At 46.9% G+C, this 21,564-nt stretch overlaps 1 protein-coding gene across 1 annotated transcript in view; it reads left to right on the top strand.

The window, feature by feature from the left end:
• CLIC5 (chloride intracellular channel 5) overlaps positions 1-20,646 on the top strand; it is a 120,942-nt gene extending 100,296 nt beyond the window's left edge. The window contains exons 5-6 of the mRNA XM_047797407.1: positions 7,842-8,026; positions 16,318-20,646. Of these exons, the coding sequence (XP_047653363.1) occupies positions 7,842-8,026; positions 16,318-16,485 (353 nt within the window). The 3' untranslated portion in view covers positions 16,486-20,646. The remainder of the gene's footprint in view (positions 1-7,841; positions 8,027-16,317) is intronic.
• The last annotated feature ends 918 nt before the right edge of the window (positions 20,647-21,564 follow it).

Here is a 21,564-nt window from a genome sequence, read left to right as displayed (position 1 = left end):
GTCTCTGCTGTGGTCTCCCTCAAACCACAGCTTCATTGTTATTTGGGGTCTTTTTTGCATCTTTTATGTTGACATGGTCTCAGATGAGACCATGAAAAGTGAAAACTTGACTCAGTCCTCCAGGCAGCTCTCTCTAGATAGTTCTTCCTTCCTGGGCAAAACCCAAATGGATTTTTCTTTTCTCCCAGATGTTTTGCTGTCACTTGGGGCCATGGGACAGATTGGCCTCACGTACCTGCCTGGATGTAGTTGCTATTTGTTCCTGAGGAAGAATGCAAAGGCTTCTGGTCGGCTCTTTCTTCGGCGATTACTCCTTCCAGACCCATCATGGGCACTGAGACCACCAAGGGTTTTAGTAAAATCAAGCCATTCAGAGCAGAGCACAAACATGTTATCAGACTAGCTGGGAGGTAGGAGGTAGGTGTGGTCTGACAGCCACACTCTTGCCAGGAGATGAGTGTGTGTGAGGAAGGTCCCCAGTGTGGAAGAAAGATGGCAGGCTGGGTGGACCCCCCAAGGAGCAGTAGGCCAGTCCTTGGCATCCAGAGATGGCCTTGCAGAGAGAAACAAATTCAAGTTTGGGAAACCAGCAGCCCCAATTTTACATCCTGGTGTTGCTCCTAACTCAACAGCAAGACAAAAAAAGTAGTACAATAGGACTAGTGTTTTGAAAATATTTTTCTCTTTGCTTTCCTGAGGACATGATTCTCGTCTGTCCCAGGCATCCACCAGCCCCATGAGAGGGGAGGGTTTCTATAGAAGGAATTCCAAGAAAGAAAAGAGAACTCACTCTTGAGCTTCTGACACGCAAAATAGCATTTTCAACAAGACCGTAAGTAGCCTTGCCAGCCAAGCTCTTGTCTTCAAAGAGGCTGAATGCCTTTATCTCTCGATGTGAGCCCATCGGGAGCCTTGCCTTCAGGACTCTGCTCACAGGGAGGCCTGAGGGCTGGGGTTGGTGGGATATTTGATGTAGGAAACTGAAACGGGGCTTTGGGGATGAAGGAAGAGAGAGAGAGAGAGGCAGGAAGGAGGGGAACCAGGGATGTGGGGAGCCCCTATGGTGCCGTGCTCGGGTACCCTTCCCTGGCAAGGTTTCCGAGGGAGGTAAGCCACCCACCTCGACCACCACCCTAGGGTAACCTCCCCATGGTTGCTCTGGAAGACGTGGAGGTTCAGCGTCACTGAGAAGAGACACAGCCTCTGCGGGAGCTTCCCCAAACCTTCCACCAACAGACCCTGGGACTCCCATTTCCCAGGAGCCAGGAGGTCCCAGGAGCCTCTTCCCTGACCCCATCCCCATCCCCACTGCCTGGGGGAGGGGGAGAGATGCGGGGAGCAAGGGAGGCTCTCTGACAAACTGAGCGTTCTTTTTTTTTTTTACCTTTTATTTTCTTTTCCTACTGTATAGCATGGTAGCCCAGTTACACATACATATATACATTCTTTTTTTTCACATTATCATGCTCCATCATATGTGACTAGACATAGTTCCCAGTGTTACACAGCAGGATCCCATTGCTAATCCATTCCGAAGGTAATAGTCTGCATCCATTAACCCGGAGCTCCCAGTCCATCCCACTCCCTCTCCCTCCCCTTTGACAACCACAAGTCTGTTCTCCAAGTCCCTGATTTTCTTTTCTGTGGAAAGGCTCATTTGGGCCGTATATTAGATTGCAGATGTAAGTGATATCACATGGCATTTGTCTTTCCCTTTCTGACTTACTTCACTTAGTATGAGAGTTTCTAGTTCCATCCATGTTGATGCAGATGGCATTATTTTGTTCTTTTTTATGGCTGAGTAGTATTCCATTGTGTATTCTTATGCAAAAAAGACTCAGAATTCTCTAGAGGGACTCTTTAGATTATTACATTCAACTAGGTTCTAATCCATAATGGACTAAATTAAAGTTGTTTTTCCCATGACGCAGGAGTTGGGAGCTTATAAGGAAGACCAAAGCCACTAAACATAAAACAAGGGACATTTTTCCTTGTACATCCCAGGAATCATTGGCACAGGCCTGCAGTGGCCTCTGTGCCTTTCATGACACCAAGACTCAGTTTCTCTGTCTGTTCAGTGGGGTTGAATAGCAGCTCCCATCTCATTAACTTCACTGTTTATTTATTTAGTCTTTTTAAGGCTGTATCTGCGGCTTATGGAAGTTTCCAGGCTAGGGGTCAAAGCGGAACTGTAGCTACCTACAGCAATGCCAGATCCGAGCTTCTTCTTCCACCCACAGCACAGCTCATGGCAAGGCTGGATCCTTAACCCACTGAGTGAGGCCAGGGCTCAAACCTGCGTCCTCATGGATACGAGTCAGGATCAATACCGATGAGCCACGACAGGAACGTGGCTGTGTATTTAAATGAGAGGTGGCATAAACATCCCTGGTTCACTTCAGAACTTCAGCAAGTGTATTTCTTATGGGTACTGGGGACAGGCTCTGAGCAGTGAGAAGGAACACAGCAGGGCACAGGGTTCTGGGCCTGGGGCCAGCTCTCAACAACCACCCTCTCCTTCTCCACCAGGGGGTCCCCTATCCAGGCCACAGACGATGGTCAGAAGCAGACCCCTGGTTCCCATGTACGTGCAAGTTCACATGGTAGAGGAGTTTCTGTTGTGGCTCAGTGGGTTATGAACCTGAGTAGTATCCATGAGGATGTGGGTTTGATCCCTGGCCTCGCTCAGTGGGTTGAGGATCTGGCGTTGCTGTGAGCTGTGGTGTAGGTCGCAGATGCAGCTCAGATCCTGTATAGCTGTGGCTGTGGCTGTGGTGTAGGCCAGCAGCTATAGCTCCGATTCAGCCCCTAGCCTGGGAACCTCCATATGCCACAGGTGAGGCCCTAAAAAGCAAAAAAAAAAAAAAAAAAAAAGTTTACATGCCAGAGAAAAACTCCCACACTGAAAGCATAGCCACCTGTCCTTTCAAAGACTACCTTGGCATCTGCACGGCTTCAAGTGAATTTTGAGCCCTGAAGGGTCTGTACGGCTCACTTTGCTCCCTAGTCTTCCCCCGCTACCCCACTGCACGAAGCCTGCCAACAAACCAGAGCTGAGCTGTGCTTGCAAGAGCCTGTTGGAGGCTGAGTCTTGGCTCCCTGGTCCCCATTCAGCCTCCATGCCCGGGTAAGAGTATATTATTTTCTTAGCTCAAATTGCCGTTTCCAAGTCATTATTTCTCTACGATGAGAAAACAATATTGGGTCTTATGTAATATCAACCTCAATGAATCTGGAAGTGATCATGGAATGGGTGGATTTTTTTTCCCTCCTTAAAAAAGAGAAAAATAAATTTGAGATTGTTTGCATATGGCTGAGAATATTTATGAACTATTCCCCTTGTTTCCTCATCGCATATTTTACCCACTGCGTTTGTGTGTGGTACAGAATGAATCTTTATGGGAAGGGCGGGGTGGAGAGGGAGAGAAGACAGGGCAGCGACTGGGGTACCATCAAGGGCCTGGGACGTGAGTGGTCCTGGGTCTCTGGGTCCCCTGGCCTCAGGTCGGGGGGTCCCCCACGCCCAGCCCCCGTCCTGCTGCCCAGCGAAAGCCTTTGGGAGGGAGGGTTTTGAGCCAGCAAGGAAGGAATTAACGTCTTCGTGTCGCTCTGCTTTCTTTCACATCCTGCTCACTCTCAGCAGAGCAGGCAGGTCAACACCGCTGTTTCAGGATCTGAGCGCTGTCAGCCAAAAGAGAGCATTAAATTCTAAGGATGCCGGATTGAGCTGGGGTCAGAGGCATGAACCAGTTGGCAGGTTGGAGGGAAAAGAGCTGGCAGAGAACGTATGGGTTCTGGCTTTCGTTATCCGATAACACTGCGGTGGGTTAGCGCAGGCACGTCGAGTCTATCTCCCTCCGGCCCTGCCTCTTCACACGGCTTGTCACGGAGAAGGGTCCTGGGGGAGCTTAAGGGACAGGATGGCAGCTGTGCATTCAATCAGTAAGAGAAGCCAAACTCCAGGCCCTGGATTTCCTCCTCCAGGGACGAGACTTCAGAATCGGAGTGTAGAATCTGTCGTTCTCGGCTGTGCTTTGGACTTTTGAGGACTGTACCAAGCGTGTGGGGTGAGGGGCCCAGATCAGGGCAATGGCCACATTTGGGAATGCAAGAGCTGCCATTCCTTGGAGTCCTGTCGTGGCTCAGCGGGAAACAAATCTGACTAGCATCCATGAGGATGCATGTTCGATCCCTGGCCTTGCTCAGAGGGTTAAGCATCTGGTGTTGCTGTGAGCTGTGGTGTAGGTTGCAGACGTGGCTCAGATCCCGTGTGGCTGTAGCTGTGGCGTAGGCTGGCGGCTACAGTTCCAATTCGAGCCCTAGCCTGGGAACCTTCATATGCCATGAGTGTGCCCCTAAAAAGACAAAACAAAAACAAAAACAAAAAGAGCTGTGGTTCCTTGATGTCCTAATGAGAGCCAGGCACCGCATGACACACCTTCCCTACACTGGCTAAGTTAGTCCTTGCCATGGCCCTGTGAGGGTAAAGGGTCTTTAGTCTTGTCGTTGAAATAAGAAAAGAAGCTCAGAGTAGGTGGGAAACTTGTCCGAAGCCGCATTTAGTAAATGCCGGGATCAGGGACATTTCCAGGATTTGTGGACGTGGAAGCCAATCCAATAAGTACCACCAGGGAATTTGGAAAATATCAAGTTCAAGGCCTTGTTGTGTAAACCTCAGCAGCATCACACTCAGTTCTTCCCTGGCTGGGGTCACAATTTAAACACAGGGCCAGCTCTGTCACTGGGCACCTTCCCTGCTGCCTCGTCTCCTCTTCTTGTCACCATGATTATCACCAGGTCTGGCTGTCACATTCCTGATTAAAAGTGCACAGACATGGGGGTTCCCATAGTGGCTCAGCAGTAATGAACCCAACTAGTATCCATGAGGAGGGGAGTTCAATTCCTGGCCTCGCTCAGTGGGTTAAAAGGTGGTGTAGGTCGAAGACTCGGCTCGGGTCTGGTGTGGCTGTGGCTGTGGCGGTGGCGTAGGGTGGTGGCTGCAGCTCCGATTCGACCCCTAGCCTGGGAACTTGAATATTTCTTTCTAAAAAGAAAAAAAACCCACAAAACTGCACAGTCATGTAGTGCAACTGACACACAGAGGACGTTCTTAGACCATCCTGAGTTGCTATGTCACTTGTGTCATAGTTGTGACATAAGGCAATGACTCTGCCCATTGCCAGACGTTGTCCTTACTTCAAGAGATGGCAGGAGAGAGTTGAAATTTCTCCAGAACTATCCTCCCAAGGAGCTTCAGTTGCTGTTCTAGGCCTCTTTTTTTTTTTTTTTCTTTTTATGGCTGCACCTGCAGCATATGGAAATTCCCAGGCTAGGGGTTGAATCTGAGCTGCAGCTTCCGGCCTATACCACAGCCATAGCAACTGGGGTTCTGAGCCAAATCTGCGACTTGTCCCGCAGCTTATAGCAACGCTGAATCCTTCACCCACTGGGGGAGGCCAGGATCAAACCCACCTCCTCATGGATACTATGTCAGGTGCTTAACCCACTGAGCCACAGTGGGCATTCCTCAAGGCCTCTGTTACCAAATTTCATGGCGGGTCCCAGACTGGGTGTCTTGGGCACAGACTTGAACGTGACCTGCTTGGGTATTCATATCCCATCAATGTCGTTCCCTCGGATGATTAGCAGCTCATCAGATTTCAAGAGGAATTCTATTTGACTTTTCCTCTGTCCATTAGAATCAAGGCTTTGTCATCATCTCCATTACCCAAGAGGGGTAGCAGGATTTTAGAAGCAAACAAACCCAATATAAATCATAACTGCCTCCATGGGGGTGGGGGTGGGGTGGGTGGGGTGCCTAAGAAGTATGGTTGGGTACCCGCCCTCCGCTGGTGCCCTTGAATAAGCTTGCCGTCCCATCCCCATCTAGACATTCACTAAGGAGAATACAAGCATTTTTTCCCAGCCCCACTCACTCTGTTCTCCCAAACTGGAAACACAAAGCAGATGATGAAGTGCAAGTTCAGATGCCACACCAGGGAGAAAGAAGTGTTGAGAAACCACGTCCAACCTCCAGCCTGGTGTCAAACATTCCAGTAAACATTCAATGGATTCATCTTGGGCTGGTGTCATTGCATTGTCTCAGACAAAGGCTTTCTATGAAAAGACATACAAGGGTCGTGTGAGGCGGGGCTGACAAAAGGCACATTTGGGACAATCTGAACAGGAGCACAGTCCTCTGGGCTCTTTCTCCAGGGGCAACTCCCCCTTCCTCGCCCCCCCCCCCCGCCTTTTATCTGCTGAAATTAACATCAGGACCGATTCCCATCATCTCAGTGTCATGCTTTATTTATTTATTTATTCCTTTGTGTTTTTAGGGCCACACCCTTGACAAATGGAATGTCCCAGGCCAGGAGGCAAATCAGAGCTGTAACTGCCGGCCTATACCCCAGCCACAGCAAAGCGGGATCTGAGTTGCATCTTCGACCCATACCACAGCTCACAGCCATGCCAGATCCTTAACTCACTGAGCAAGGCCAGGGACAGAACCCACATCCTCATGGATACGAGTTGAGTTCCTTAAGCACTGAGCCACGATGGGAATTCCTCAGTGTTGTGCTTTAAACCAGAGTCTGGAAAAGATAGCCACTGGGGGTGGGGCTGATGACACAGATGCAGTGGCCACTGGCCCGGCCAGCCACCTCCTCCAGCCTTGTCCTCGGGACTCAGGTGAACAGTTTCTCATAGACCATTCCTGGAAGCAAGGTTCCAGGAATGGTCTATGAGATTCTAGGTGGAATGACCCTGAGTGACAGTGACTGCCTGCAATTGTTCTTTTTGAGTATTTTGTTCTGTTCTTGTGTCTAAATGAATTATTTGATAGATAGTCACTAGGTAAGACTGGAAAAGTCTTCTGCAACATGATCTTCCCTTGGATGGTCACTCTTGGAGCTGTACGCATGACAGGTTTCCATGCAGCTGTGGTTGCACATCTGGTGAAGCTCACTGTCTGGTGCATTGGTCCTTCCTTTTTGAATACCACTGATTTTGATTTTATTTCATTTTACTTTTATTTACTTTGATTTTATTTTTATTTTGGGGTGCACCCTTGACATGTGGAAGTTTTAGGGCCAGGGATTGAACCTAAGCCACAGCAGCAACCTGAGCTGCTGCGGTGACAATGCCGGATCCTTAACCCAGTCCACCTCAGGGGAACTCCCATGGATAGCGCTGACTTTTAGAACAACCCCTTCTAGATTAAACTCAAGGATGCCTCCTTGATACCCACTGGTTCTCAGGCTGGGGGGAGGCAACCCCAAACACAGGTGCTCACTTTTCTGTGTCATGTCTTCCTTGAAGCCTGGTCCTCATTCCATCTCAGGTGGGGTTAGCCAATGCCTCCCCCAAATCTGATGCATTTCTCTGTCCTAGGACGACTATCCAGTTGTCATTTACTTATTCAAGAGTCCTTTCTTTCTACAAAATTATTCTGCGGGTTAATTCCAGAATGTTGGCAAAATTTAGGTAAGCCAAAAAGGAAATGAAAGTTGACTGTTATTATTGCATCTGCTGGAGATGAGCACTGTAAAAGCCTTGAGAGATATCCTGATGGTTTATTTCTATATTTATATAATCTTTTCAAGAAAAAAGAATTAGCTAGCACTTATTGTTTGGTTAAAGTTTGCTTTTTCAGGCTCTTGACACTCTTCTGCAGCATCGAGTTAATGGCTGTCAGGGACTCACTCTGTCGTGTAGCGGGGGAGCTGGTGTGACAAAGGGAGGCAGGATTCTGGATAAACCCCTTGGCTCTGAAGACCCCGTATCTGTATCCAGGGGCAGGAGGGTTGACTAAAGATGCTTGTTTTGCTGTTCCACGCCAGCTCTTGAGAGAGGCCTGACCAAGGCGCTGAAGAAGCTGGACGACTATCTGAACACGCCTCTGCCAGAGGAGATCGACACCAGCACCCGAGAGGATGATGACAAGGTGTCTCGACGCAAGTTCCTGGATGGGGATGAGCTGACCCTGGCCGACTGCAACCTGTTGCCCAAGCTCCATGTGGTCAAGGTAAGAATGCTCTACCCGCCTGTGCTCCTAAGACCCAGGTCCATCAGGGGCCCAGGTCACCTGTGGGTTGTGGGGGGGAGGGTGAGGACAGGGCCACCTGCTGATGGAGAATCAGAGCGCAGAATTCACATGATCAGGGACCCAAAGTCAGCCTCCAGCGCCTGCTGTGGAGCCTCTCTGAGCTTCTTCTGAGTTTGCTTCTGTCACATGGGCATAGATGGCTTCACTAGGGCTGCTGGGAGATTGAACATGACCTGGAAGTGCCTGCCATATTGCGTTTTTTTGGTTTGTTTTTTTGCTTTTTAGGGCCGAACCTGCAGCATACAGAAGTTCCCAAGCTAGGGATCGAATCAGAGCTACTGCTGCAGGTCTATGCCACAGCAACAGCAACACCAGATCTGAGCCACATCTGCGACCTACACCACAGCTCACGGCAACATCGATCCTTAACCCACTGACTGAGGCCAGGGGTTGAACCTGTATCCTCATGGATACCAGTCAGATTCATTTCCGCTGCACCACAATGGGAACACCTTTTTTTTTCCCCCCTGCCGTATTGTAAGGGCTCAATATATCAGAGATGCTAAAATTGTCCTATTATATATATGTGGATCCAAAGCCTCTTTTACCCCTTCCACACAGGTTTTCATTGGCCCCGCCCCCATCTCTACTAAGGATGCCCTCCCTCATATGCACGTTTCCTTTGTGCATAGACCCACCTTCATTCTTGTAGCAATGCCCTGGAGCAAGCGGGTATCAGCCCCCCGATCTGCCAGGTGGGGACCTGGAGGCTGCAAGAAGTGACATCATTTTCTTGCTACCTTTGCACTTACTGATCGTGGTTGACAACGCAATCCTTTCCTACACCTGCCGTAGGACCCGAGTGTTGGGAGGAAGGTGGGAATTCTGAGGTCACCCCCATCGCGCACCAGCCATTGTGTCCCCCACATTTCTCTAAACCAGCACTTCTACTCACATCCTTTTCTTTTTTTAACCATTTTAAAATTGAAGTAGTTGATTTACAATGTTCTGTTAGTTTCAGATATAAAGTGATTCATATATATATATATATATGCCTATGTGTGTATAGATATATATTCTTTTCAGCTTCTTTTCCAGCATAGGTCATTACAAGATACTGAATATAGTTCCCTGTGCTATATAGTAGGACCTTGATGTTTCTCTATTTTATAGATAGTAGTACATATATATTAATCCCAAACTCTTAATTTATCTCCTCCTTTTCCCTTCTTCCCCCCTCACCCCCCACTCTCTCCTTTGGTCACGATAAGCTTGTTTTCAATTCTATCCTTTTCTGACCCTTACCAGCCCAGAGAAAAATACAGTGGGATCGAGGGCTGTACTGCTCTCTACTTCTGCATGTGTTACATCTTATTGTCTCAGGCAGACAAAAAGCTCTGACAGGTCTTCTCCAAGCATGATGGTGGGTACATGGCAGCCCTCTAATAAATACTCATTTAGAAGTTCCCATTGTGGCACAGCAGAAGCAAATCCATCTAGTATCCATGAGGATGTGGGTTCAATCCCTAGCCTCAATGAGTGGGTTAAGGATCTGGTGTTGCCGTGAGCTGTGGTGTAGTAGGTCAGAGATGTGGCTCGGATCCCAAATTGCTGTGGCTGTGGCGTAGGCCAGCAGCTGGAACTTAGATTCAACCCCTAGCCTGAGAATCTCCATATGCCTCGGGTGCAGCCCTAAAAAGAAAAAAAAAATTACTCATTGAGTGACCATTTGATCACCTAGCTTGTGTCATTGTGATCCCCAGTTTCTCGCTGCCCTAAGAAGAATCAGATTCAACCATTTATCAGCCGGATATCTGGCTGTCATTTTCCAGTTGATGTCCTGGGCTAGATAGCAATGCAGGCTTCCCTCCGATCAGAGTTCACACCAACTGGAGTTGAAACGTTAGCGGGGCATGCACTTGGGGCTCTCACAGGATGTGTCAGGGATGGAGACTGGGAGGGAGCCACACTTGCCAGGGCTCATGGGCAGGACAAATGTACTCTATTCAGATGGAGACACGTTGGGTTTGGGGTCAAGTCCATGGTCAATGGTAGGTCCAGCCAAGCGACCTCTCTTTGAAGTTATTAATTACTGCACAACCCACCCCAGCCCTAGAATGTCCTCTATCACTTTTCCTGAGGAACAAGTGGCACCATTAGGGATATGATTCTGACAGTCATAGCAGGTCAGAGTGAGACAAAGGAAAGACCTCTGTTGTAGAAGTTGGGAGACTCAAGTTCTGGTCCTGTGTGCACCACCAACGAGCAGCAAGAACTGAGGCAGGTCATTGACTCTGGCGGAGGGGATCATTTTTCTCATGCTGAAATGAAGAGCTGTGGATTACACTCCTTCTGGCCTCTTTCCCTTCCCTCCTTCCTCCTTCTCCCATCCACACATAGATGGACCACCCAACTGTTGGGTCCGATCAGGCAAACCAAAGCATCTCCCAGGCTCCATGCTTCTTTCTCTGGTTTCTCCAGTTCTTTCCAGCCCCAGACGACTAAGTCACAGCTCTGTTCTTGGAGTTGTTCCCTGGAGGAGCCGGGGGTCGGAGGGAGGATGGCCCAGGAGGGACAAAGGCTGGGCCTCGCCTCCCGTCTCCTTGGATCTCTGCTGATCCAGCTTATCAGATTCCAGAGCCCTGGCAAACCTCTCAAGGGCGGAAAGCACGAAGGGAGAGCCAAGTCAGGCCTCCAGTTTGGCTTCCGAAGCCAAAACTTAATCTGGGTTGGGGGAGCTAACAGTTTTCATATGAAAGCACAAATTCAGAACATGCGCGTGGAGGTCCCTGTGAACGTCAGCGCTTGCCCCTTGCTCATCCTCTGTGTCTGTCTCTCTCCGGCTCTTCTGGCTCTCTTTCAGGTTTCTCTGCATCCCTGGAGGCTGAGTTGCTCTGGCCGGGGGCTCACGGGCAGCCTGGTTTGAACTTTCATTGTCTGGCTGCCTTCTCTTCTCCTCTCCCCACACAAGCCAACACGTGAAAGAAGAACCAGCTCTGGCCAAGGCCAAGTTCAGGGCATGCAGATCTCAGCAGGGAGGGGCAGGGGGGTGGTGGTCTCTTGTGGCTGCAGTCCCCCAAGACCCTCATGGGGAATGGGGACCTGTTCAGCCACTGATGCACACAGGAAGGGAGCTATTTGTAGAAACACAAGTAGATACTCACCTATTGCATCCCTGCTTTCAAGCTCCTATCATATTCTTTGGAAACTTAGAAATAAATTCCAGCACAAAGAGACTTGAGGCTCCCCCACGGATCGCTTTATAGTTTTGAAAAATATTTTTTGATCGATGCCTTGACCTTACTGTGGGCCTTTTTCTTTCCTTCTTTTTTTTCCATTTAAAGAAAAGTGAACTATAGCTGATATACAGTATTGTGTAAGTTATGGGTGTGCAACACAGAGATTCACACTTTTTGAAGGTTATACTCCATGTATAGTTACTAAAAATACTGGCTCTATTCCCTGGGTTGTATAATACCTCCTTGTAGCTTGTTTTATACCTAATATTTTGTGCCTTATTTTATACCTAATATTATGTGTCTCTTAATTCCCTCCTCCTATCTTGCCCCTGCCCTATCCCTCTCCCCACTGAACCACTTGTCTGTCCTCTACATCTGTGAGTCCATTTCTGTGCTGTTCTATTTTGTTTTATTTCCTCATTATTATGTTTGTTTTAATTTTTAGATTCCACATATAAATGATTTCATACAGTATTTGCCTTTCTTTGGCTGACCAACCTCACTTAGCATCATATCCTCCATATCCACCTGGGTTGTTGCAAATGGTAAAATTTCTTTTTTTACCTCTGGATAGTATTCCTTTGTGTTTATATCAATTATCTATCTGTCTCATACATCATCTTTATCTATTCCTCTGGGGATGGACACAGGTTGCTTCCACATCTTGGCAGTTTTAAGTAATGTTGCTATGAATACTGAGGTGCATATATCTTTTCCAATTAATTTTTTTTCTGGATATATACCCAGGAGTAGAATTGCTGGGTCATATGGTAGCTCTGTTTTACATGTTTTGGGAAACCTTCATACAGCCTTGCATAATGGCTGCGCTAAATCACTTTCTATGTGTCTTTTGCATTCATTCTGGGCAAACCCAAGACAGCTTCTTATAAAGACTCATGGACAAACCCAGGGGCTCCTCATTTTCAATGGACAGAGGCTCTGTCGAAGGACCCTGATTCCATTACCTGTGTTATCAGCTCCACCTACCCTGGACAGAGGTTGCTGGTGGCCTCTATAGTGACCACACCAAATCAGTTATTTTAACTGAGAGAAGTTAATATGAAGAAGTTCTAAGTGCCTAAGAACTGGGAAGACAAAATGTACCTTGAAGTTCCTCCTTCAGGGCAGGGGGACAAAGGGAAGAGGTTGATCAAAACTTGGAAACTAGATGAGTCTGGTTCTCCCTCTCTCCTCCCACCCAGAGCTGCGCCTTGGACCTTCAAGGTGCGGCGCTGCTCTGCTGGGGCTGGGAGCCCAGTTCAGAGCAGCCCATGGGGCTGGGACCCAAGCTTTGCAGTGGGGTCACTGTTGTGTGTGGCCTCTCTGAGCTACTGTGAGGACACTTGTTTTGTGAGTGTTGGCAAGAGGGCAAACTGGATTCAGCTGCTGCTGCTGCTGGAGCAAAGGAAGATGAAAGTTACAGGAAGCCCCGCCAGATGGGGCGCATCCCTTCTCCCCCACCTCCAGACGTGCAGCCTCCCTTTCTAGCGCCATCTGTTGGCAAAGCCTCCTGGGAGTCTGGCAAAACAGGTGTCCTTTGCAGTCCCGGCCCCAGTCCCAGTCCCAGTATCACAAAAAAGCACCTGTAGCAGAATAACTGGCTCAGGAAGGATTCTGAGTAGAGCTATTCCTTTATCATTTACGTAGGGCTCACGTGGCAAAGAGGAAGGAATTGGATTAGAAAGCAGGGACTGTCATAAATATTAGTGATGAATAGATAATAGCTAATATTGATTGAGTTAATTATTTTCCTGTGCAACATTGTGTAAGCCACTAAATCGCTCATGACTTCAGTTTGCTCATTGCTAAGGATCTTCAGGCTTTAAAAGTAAATGGTTATATACCTTTAACTCTGGGTCGTTCTGTCTGATGTTAGGTTTCCTGAGCATGGCAAAGAGAAAATAGAACTGCTTATTAAATCCCTCCCTACTCTTTTAACCTCTCGTTGCCTTATTTTTCTCATCTGGAAAATGGGACTATAATACGCTCTTCTTTGCAGAGTTATTTAGGGATTTCAGTAGCTTGCCAAGTGTTTAAAGCAGTGCCTGGAGCAGAGCAGAGGGTACATAAATGTTTGCTATTGTCTTTACTCTTACCAAGAGATTCTGGGGGGCGGGGAGTGAAGATGCTGTGGTTGCTGTCGAATAATGCTCACAGGCAAGGGAAGAGAGAGGACACCAAAATAGTAACTGCAGTTCAGAATAGAATAGAACTTAGGGTTGTAATGGAAGTTCAGGACTGATGTAGGAGAACAGAGGGGAAATGAAGCCTCTTTGGGAGCGTGGTTGTGTCTGTAAGACTGAGCTTTTCCTGCAGTCATCATTGTTGTCCCTCACTCAGCACTGCTTTATGGGGAACCCCGCACATCTCTGGTGCCCAGATGAAGATGACACCCCAGAGTGGAAAGGCGTGGGGGGTGTTCTCTGGGTGGGAGGATCCCTGGGCTAGCGGTCTGGACTCCTCTTTCAAAGAAAGCAAGGATTGGTGTTCCCATCATGACTCACTAGTTACCGAACCTGTCATCCATGAGGACTCGGGTTCGATCCCTGGCCTCGCTCAGTGGGTTAGGGATCCAGTGTTGCTGTGAGCTGTGGTGTAGGTCGAAGATGTGGCTCAGATCCCGTATTGCCGTGGCTCTGGGGTAGGCCAGGGGCTACAGTTCCAATTGGACCCCTAGCCTGGGAACCTCCTTATGCCTGAGGAGCAGCCCTAAAAGACAAAGAGACCAAAAAAAAAAAAAAAAAAAGCAAGGAAAGGCATCAAAAGTCAGTGCTCTAGGACGGAGGCTACTCTTTGCTCTTCCCCACCCCAGTCCCTGAGGGCTACAGGCAAGACTAGCCAATGTGCAGAGCCCAGGGCACAGCAGAAATAAAGGTGCTCCAGTTTTAAAAAAATATTCAGAATTTCCAGATGTTGACGGCAGAGCATTAAACCAAGAACAGGGCCCTTCTGAGTGTGAGGCCTCTCTCTCTGTGACTGCACAGGGCACATGTCTTTGAAGCCCTCTCTGGCTGGAGAGACTTTCTTAAAGAGCCTACCCTGCCCCTACCTTGAAGGAAGGCATGCAATGGGCAAAACGCTGGTCTCAATGAATTCTGACAATAAGTAATGTTTCTCGAGCACTTAGCATGTGCCAGCCACCTCTCTGATCATTTAAGGAAATTAATTTGTTACTCCAAGACAGGTCCTTACCTGCATTTTAGGGATAAAGAAATGGGGGCTCAGAGAGGTTAAGTAATTAAGCCAAGGTCACATGGCTGGTAAGTAGTGGGGTCAGGATTGCAGATGCAGTCAGCTGGGATCCAGAGCCCATGCCTTTAACCATTATGCTATTGTGTGTCTCAGCACAAACACCACTTCCCCAGAGTGCCCAAGTCCACAGTCCTAAGTGTGGCAGACTAAGGAGAGAAGAGAAATAGCTGTCGGTTCACTCCCACATACCCTGAACCGACACATACATCCCAACAGCTAACTTACATTTTTTGCTTTGTAGTCCCTTCTGCAATTAAGGATGCTTACGTAGAACAAAGTGGATAGGAAAAGAGAAAAAAAAAAGATTGTCTATATTTCTATCAATCAGGCAGAACCACTGGTAATAGATGGCGGATGTATTTCTAGCCATCATATGTCTCCAAATGCCTTACACTATACTTTGAACTGAACGATCTGTCTTGAAGTGTTTTCCCAATCACTGGGGTTTCCTCTGCAGCAGCATTTTCAATGGCTCTCCAATGTGCTACTGTATATATGTATGTATGAGGATGTGTTTATCCATCAGCTCATCCATACAACTTATACCTGCCGTTGGACATTTTTGTTGTCTACCATTTTTTGCTATTCCAAAGTATCTTGCAATCATATTGGTGTAGCTAAATCTTCTTGCCCATCCATGGTGTTTTCTAAGGAAAAAATCTATAGAAGCAGAATCACCAGAAGGGCAAATTACATTTGCTTAACAAATAAAATAAAAGTAAAGAAATAAAATAATATAACATCACATAAAATAAATAACATAAATAAAATAAAAATAAATAAAACATAATATAAAATAAGTGAAATTAAATTCAAAAATATAAAACGTAACAACAAAATAAATAACACAAATGAAATCAAGTTAAAATAAATGAAATAGAAAATAATATAAATAAGATATAAATAATATAACAACAAATAACAAAATAAAATTAAAATTAAAATTAAAAATATAACATATATAAAATAAAATTAAAATTAACAATTAAAAAATATAACATATATAAAATAAAATTAAAATTAAAAAATATAACATAACATTGGAGTTCCTGTCGTGGCGCAGTGGTTAACGAATCCGACTAGGAACCATGAGGTTGTGGGTTCGATCCCTGGCCTGGCTCCGTGGGTTAAGGATCCAGTGTTGCTGTGAGCCGTGGTGTAGGTTGCAGATGTGGCTCAGATCCCTCATTGCTGTGGCTCCAGCGTAGGCCAGTGGCTACAGCTCCGATTAGAACCCTAGCCTGGGAACCTCCATATGCCACGGGAGCGGCCCAAGAAATGGCAAAAAAGACAAATAAATAAAAACAACATAACATAAATAAAATTAAGATAAAAATGAAATAGAAAATAATATAAGATAAATAAAATATAAATAATATAATGTAACATAAAATAACAAAGTAAAATAAAAATTAAAAATATAAAATAACATAACGTAAATAACACAAAATAAATAAAATCAAGTTAAAATAAATGAAATAGAAAATACTATAATAAAATAAAAATAAAATATAAATATAACAAATAAAACAATATAGCATGACAAAACAAAATTAAAAATAAGTAAAATAGAAAATAATATATCAAAATAAGTAACAACATAAAATAAATAAAATAAAACGGCAGCACTGCCACTTTGCACGACACGCATCTTGCCGCTGGCCCTCGGGAGGCACAGAGGGCCTCTCTGCTGTGCACACACTGGGTCAGCCGCTGCCGCCTTCCCCGTGATTCGCTTCCTGCTTTAACATCGTCTCCATCCTGCCATCTCTGTTGCAGATCGTGGCCAAGAAATACCGCAACTACGATTTCCCGGCGGAGATGACGGGTCTGTGGCGGTACCTGAAAAACGCCTACGCCCGGGACGAGTTCACCAACACCTGCGCGGCCGACAGCGAGATTGAGCTGGCCTACGCCGACGTGGCCAAGCGCCTGAGCCGCTCCTGAGCGCCGCCCGCCCGCCCCATCGCCGCTGCGCAAGGACTCTGGCTTCATAGACTCCCCTTCCACGTAGCCTCGGAAACCTTCTTTTGTGTTTTAATCAGGCCACACCTCACTGGCATCATGGGAACCCCAGCCTGCGGTCTTTGGCGAAGGTCAGCGCTGCCCCCGTCTGACCAGGCAGGAACCCACCAGCAGAAAAGAGAGAAGCCTTCAAGCTCTCAAACTTCGGACCTGGGTCAGGCTCCAGTGTAGTTGGGGTCAGGGTGGGACTGTCCCTGGCCCCTTTGCCAATATCAAAATCTCTCCTCCGATGCATTGAAAACGTGCAACCCTGTGTCCTCGTCCACCCTCCTCCTTGTCAGTAGTAACACCAAGGCCAAGGCCAAATGCCATCCTTATTAGAAAGCAGCGCAGGGCTGTGTGAGGGGAGATGGAGGGTGAGGAGAAAGGATGCAGCAGGCGGTGGATTGAAGCATCCCGCAGACACACCTGCCCTCGTTTCCAGGTTTCTGGCACCTGCGGTCCCTTTGGACCCCGGAGGCCAGAGTGGAAAACCACTTTAGACACAGTCTTGGTTTGCAGCAGTGCTGGGCGTGCTGTGATGTACCTGGCGGATGCTGATGTGACCTGCATTTTTATCTTCCAGGCCTTGCGGGGAAATTAGCATGTAATTCCAAAGTGGGGTGAATGGAGAGGGGAAGCGGAGGGGCGAGCAGTGTTGATGCCAAAAGGCCCTGGAGGGGGGGGGTCTACCAGCCATGGGGTTTGCTTGCTTACGGGAGTGGTTTCATCAGAGATTATAAGCCTGGCTGTGACTGCATTTGTCTGTGAAAAAGGAGATGGGCCCAGGGGGTGATGAGGATAAAAAAGTTCTTTATGAGGCTCAGTGTTCCCTAGGAATCTTTCAGATGGGTCTTCTCTCTCATGATCCGTCTTTACCTGGTAATGTCATATCACAACCAACCTTATAGCAGAAACCTGAGATTTGGCCAAAAATGGCTTTCCAGTCCCTTCCTGTGTTTGCTGGATATGGGTCTGCTAGCTGGGTGCTCTCTGATTCAGCCACAGAGATCTATTTAGGAGGCTGCATGATCATGGAACCTTAGGAAGAAAGTCCAGGGGCCTTTCTGACTGGGAAACCATATGGTTTGAACTCGAAGAAAAAAATATGTGCACCTCTGGGTTAATTTCCCTACCATCCGACTCAACTGCCAGATGAAAAGGAGGAAACTTTTTTTTTTTTTTTTAAGCTACTATTTCACTCTGTAGTCATTCTCCTTGAGTGTCACCTCCTTAAAAGCTTACCCTGCTTGAGCGCGGGGGCCTGTGCTGAGGCACCTAAGAAGAATGAGCTGGTCATCTGCTCCCTCTCCCAGGGAACAGTCTGGAAGACCCTGACCTTCAAGAGTCCTTCCTTCTGTGTTTCCCGTCAGTGGGGGGAGGGGGAGGCGCCCAAGTGCCCCAAAGCCCCAGGACTTAGCTCACTGCTCAGCGCGGCCAGGACAGCACCGAGCCTTCACCTAGATGCATCGCCAGCTTCTATCCGAGCCATCCCCTGCCTCCAGGGAGCTCACACGGAGCAGAGCAGAGGGGAGCAAGCAGGCGGTATCCTTTAGCCCAGGGAGGACCAGGACCTTTCTGAGGAGGACATTTGATAGGCCTGAGACCTTGGAAGAGGAAGAAGGAAGTGGATGCATTTCCACCTGTAAGGGTACCTTTCCATGGACTTCCTTGGAAGCTTGGTCCCCAGAGATGGCTGAAAGGGAGAACTGGTGAGGAAACAGCCCTTTTGACTGTAGGGAAGAGTCCCAGACTGGCCTTCCTGGGAGATGAAAGATTGAGTGACCCCGAAGCCCTTTTGAAATGAGTGTGAAATCCTGTTGTGCTCAGAAATCCTTCCCTGAACTTAGCACAGGCATGACGATCTAAGAGGCAGTTTACTTTCCTGAGATCCACAGAGGTGCTGTTCTTGAAGTATACCTGAGAAGCACAGCCAGCGACAGAGAAAAGAGGATGCCCAGGTGGAGTAGCTCCCCCAGGTGGAGTAGCTCCCCCAGGTAGAGTAGCTCTTCTAGGTAGAGTAGCTCCCCCGGGTGGAATAGCTCCCCAGAGGAGTTTTTGGACACTAACATGCTGATTTGATATTCAGAATTCAGCAATTGGCAAGTCTTTAAACACAGCCTTAAAAAGCAAACAAGCCAAACCAAATCAATATTATTGGTCCTGGATGTTCTTTCTGTAGTTGACTTCTTTTTACATAAGTAACAATAATAAGACATTGGGGTGGGGTGGGGCAGTTATATGATCAATTACAACCATTTTAAAAAGGAAGAGGAGCTGTAGATGGAAAGCACTTCCTGGTACTTAATCCAGGAACATCTTTCTATTTCAACAGTAGGTTATCATAAGATGCAGCTGACTGTTGACTTCAAGCTTTAAGGAGTTCCCCAGTGACCTAGTGGTTAAGGATCTGGCATTATCACTGCAGTGGCTCAGGCCACTCCCATGGCACAGGTTGGATTCCTGGCCCGGAAACTTCTGCATGCTGCAGGTGCAGCCAAAAAAAAAAAAAAAAACCTTTAATATCTACGACCAGATATATCAAAGTATATTAAAATAATAATGTTGCCTTCTGATTATTTTTTTCAAAAGAAATTTTTCTCCAGTTCCTTCAGCTTCCCTGAGTTTTGGCCATAACCTTGTCATGTAGACAGCAGAAAATCTCCTGGCAACCATGTGGAGAGGTCCTCAGATATCCCCAGAAGCAACTCTAGGAGTATTGAAGGTCCACAGATGGACCCAGAACTCCAGAGCGTTAAGGCAGGAGGTGATCCTTGCTACTGGTCTGGAATGCATATCATTGCCTCCAAAAGCCTTTTGAAGGCACTGAAGGGATTTATTTGGGTTGAGATCCTATTTTGTTCTGGATTTATTTCTCTCCTTTGACGTTCACATCACTGTGGTTTTTCGGTGGGAGGCAGAGGCAGAAACAAGAATCATACTCAGAAAGACTGTGTTGAATTTACCCATCTACTCAGTCCTGCCTACCTCTCAGGAGAGAGGCTATTGGATAAGATTTTAATAACTACACAAGATGAGCTGGCTCAGTAAAAGCTTGATTGGCCCAGAGCACTGTTCCTTTTACCATGTGCCTTGATGACCTGACGATTCAGAATCACAGGCACGAGTTTGGCCATCTTGTTTTAAACAAGGGGGCGGAGCTACCTGGCACTCAGTTCTTGGGTTGAAAAGTGAAACACACACTCCATTTGGTTATTTGACCACAGGATCTTGAGCCAGTTTCGGCTTCCCAGGAAATGGCACTGTCTTCAGGTTTCACTTCTCCTGCTGGTGGAGCCATTGAGAAGTTTGATCTTTGCATTAGAAAAAGGCCACACCAAGAGTGAGAGCTCCCCAGGCTGTATTTTCCAGCATCTGTCAAATAAAACCACAGAAGCTCTTGACAATACCTGTGCCCACTGGCCATTCTCCAGAAAGACAAGACCAAGCCTCTTAGAACTGTCGCCAAATGAGTCACCCCTGGAAGGGACCTTGAAGATCTAAGAGTCCTGGAAATCAGCACTTTCTATCAGGAGAAAACAGTGAGAGTAGGTGTCTGAAATTAAATTGGTCCAGGAGCACGTGGTACCCAGAAGGTATGTCTGCGGCTCCCCCCGTTTCCACTGGCCAGGAACCTGTTCAAAGGCAGAGTGAATCAAGATGCTGATGTCTCCCTCCTTGGAAAAATGAAGCATCAATTCATGGGTAAATCTAAGTTCAATGATTCCCTTATTAATATGTTTAAAAACTCAATAAAATATTCAAGAACCTCTGAAGTATTAGAGAGAGAGTGTGTGTGTGTGTGAAGGATCCTGGTTCTGATGCTGGGAGAGAAGTCATCCTATCCTTGACCTTGAGGTCCTTCTTGCACACAAGGCCCACTGTCTTCTGCCCACTGCTCTTCTCATTTAACTCAGACCCCCTAGGAGTTCATCTTCCACTCCCTTTGTCAGCCTTCTCCTCCCAGCTTCCTTTCAGAACACTTTCATTTCGTAATTAGGTGTGATCCAAGGTATGCGTGATCTTACTTATTGTTACTTCAGGAAATGGATCCAGTGCTCCCTGCCCCAACCAAAAATAAAATTTAAAAATTGGCTCATTCTAGGGTTTGGGCTCAACTGTGTTTCTTTCAAAGCAATCTTTTTTTTTTTTTGGCATAATATAGTTTTAAGGACCTACAGTCTATGATATCTTAAGTATAAATAGAGATTCTGCCCTATTGACTGTGCATATATTTCAAATATAAAATATCCAGCTGATGTTGAATTTGTCTTGCTTTCCTGACCACCTGACTGCCCATTTTTACAAGCTGGAGTGCTAACTAATTTAGCAAAAGAAGTCTAGCTTTCATAAAGGGTCAAACATGTCATTTTACAAAAATCCTCCAAATGATGGCATCTTGATTTTCTTAAGACCTTGAACTGTGGTGATAAAATAATAGGACTTGCTTTCAAGCTTTAATAATGCAAAATGCTTTTTAATGAAGATCTTGCTGAGTGTTTTCCTCTTGAATCTGAACCACTTATAAATTTGTTTCCCAGTCTTGATTGGTATTGACTGATTCAAATAAAGTTGGTTATTTTCGAATATTACAAAAATGATCATCAGATTTCAGATTTCTTGTTGGAGGTGGGAATTACCTATGCTTTTTTTTTTCTTTTTTCTTTTTAGGGCTGCACCTGCAGCATATGGAAGTTCCCAGTCTAGGGGTCCAATTGGAGCTGCAGCTCCCAGCCTACACCACAGCCACAACAACGCCTAATCCTTAACCCACTGAATGAGGCCAGGGATCAAACCCACATCCTCGTGGATACTAGTCAGGTTCATTACCGCTGAGCCACAATGGGTATTCCATGGACATCTGCAGCTTTGCTACTAAGGACCCACACGGTCTTTCTTTCTTCCTTTCTTTCTCTCTCTCTCTTCCTTCCTTCCATCCTTTCTCCCTTTTTTTCTTTCTCTCTGGCTGTGCCCCCAGCCTGCGGAAGTTCCTGGGCCAGGGATTGAACCTGTGCCACAGCA

The sequence above is a fragment of the Phacochoerus africanus genome, chromosome 9 (assembly GCF_016906955.1).
Source record: "Phacochoerus africanus isolate WHEZ1 chromosome 9, ROS_Pafr_v1, whole genome shotgun sequence".
In the NCBI taxonomy this organism is placed as follows: Eukaryota; Metazoa; Chordata; class Mammalia; order Artiodactyla; family Suidae; genus Phacochoerus; species Phacochoerus africanus.
The sequence above is the reverse complement of the archived record's forward strand: the minus strand, read 5'-3'. Positions and strand labels throughout refer to the sequence as shown.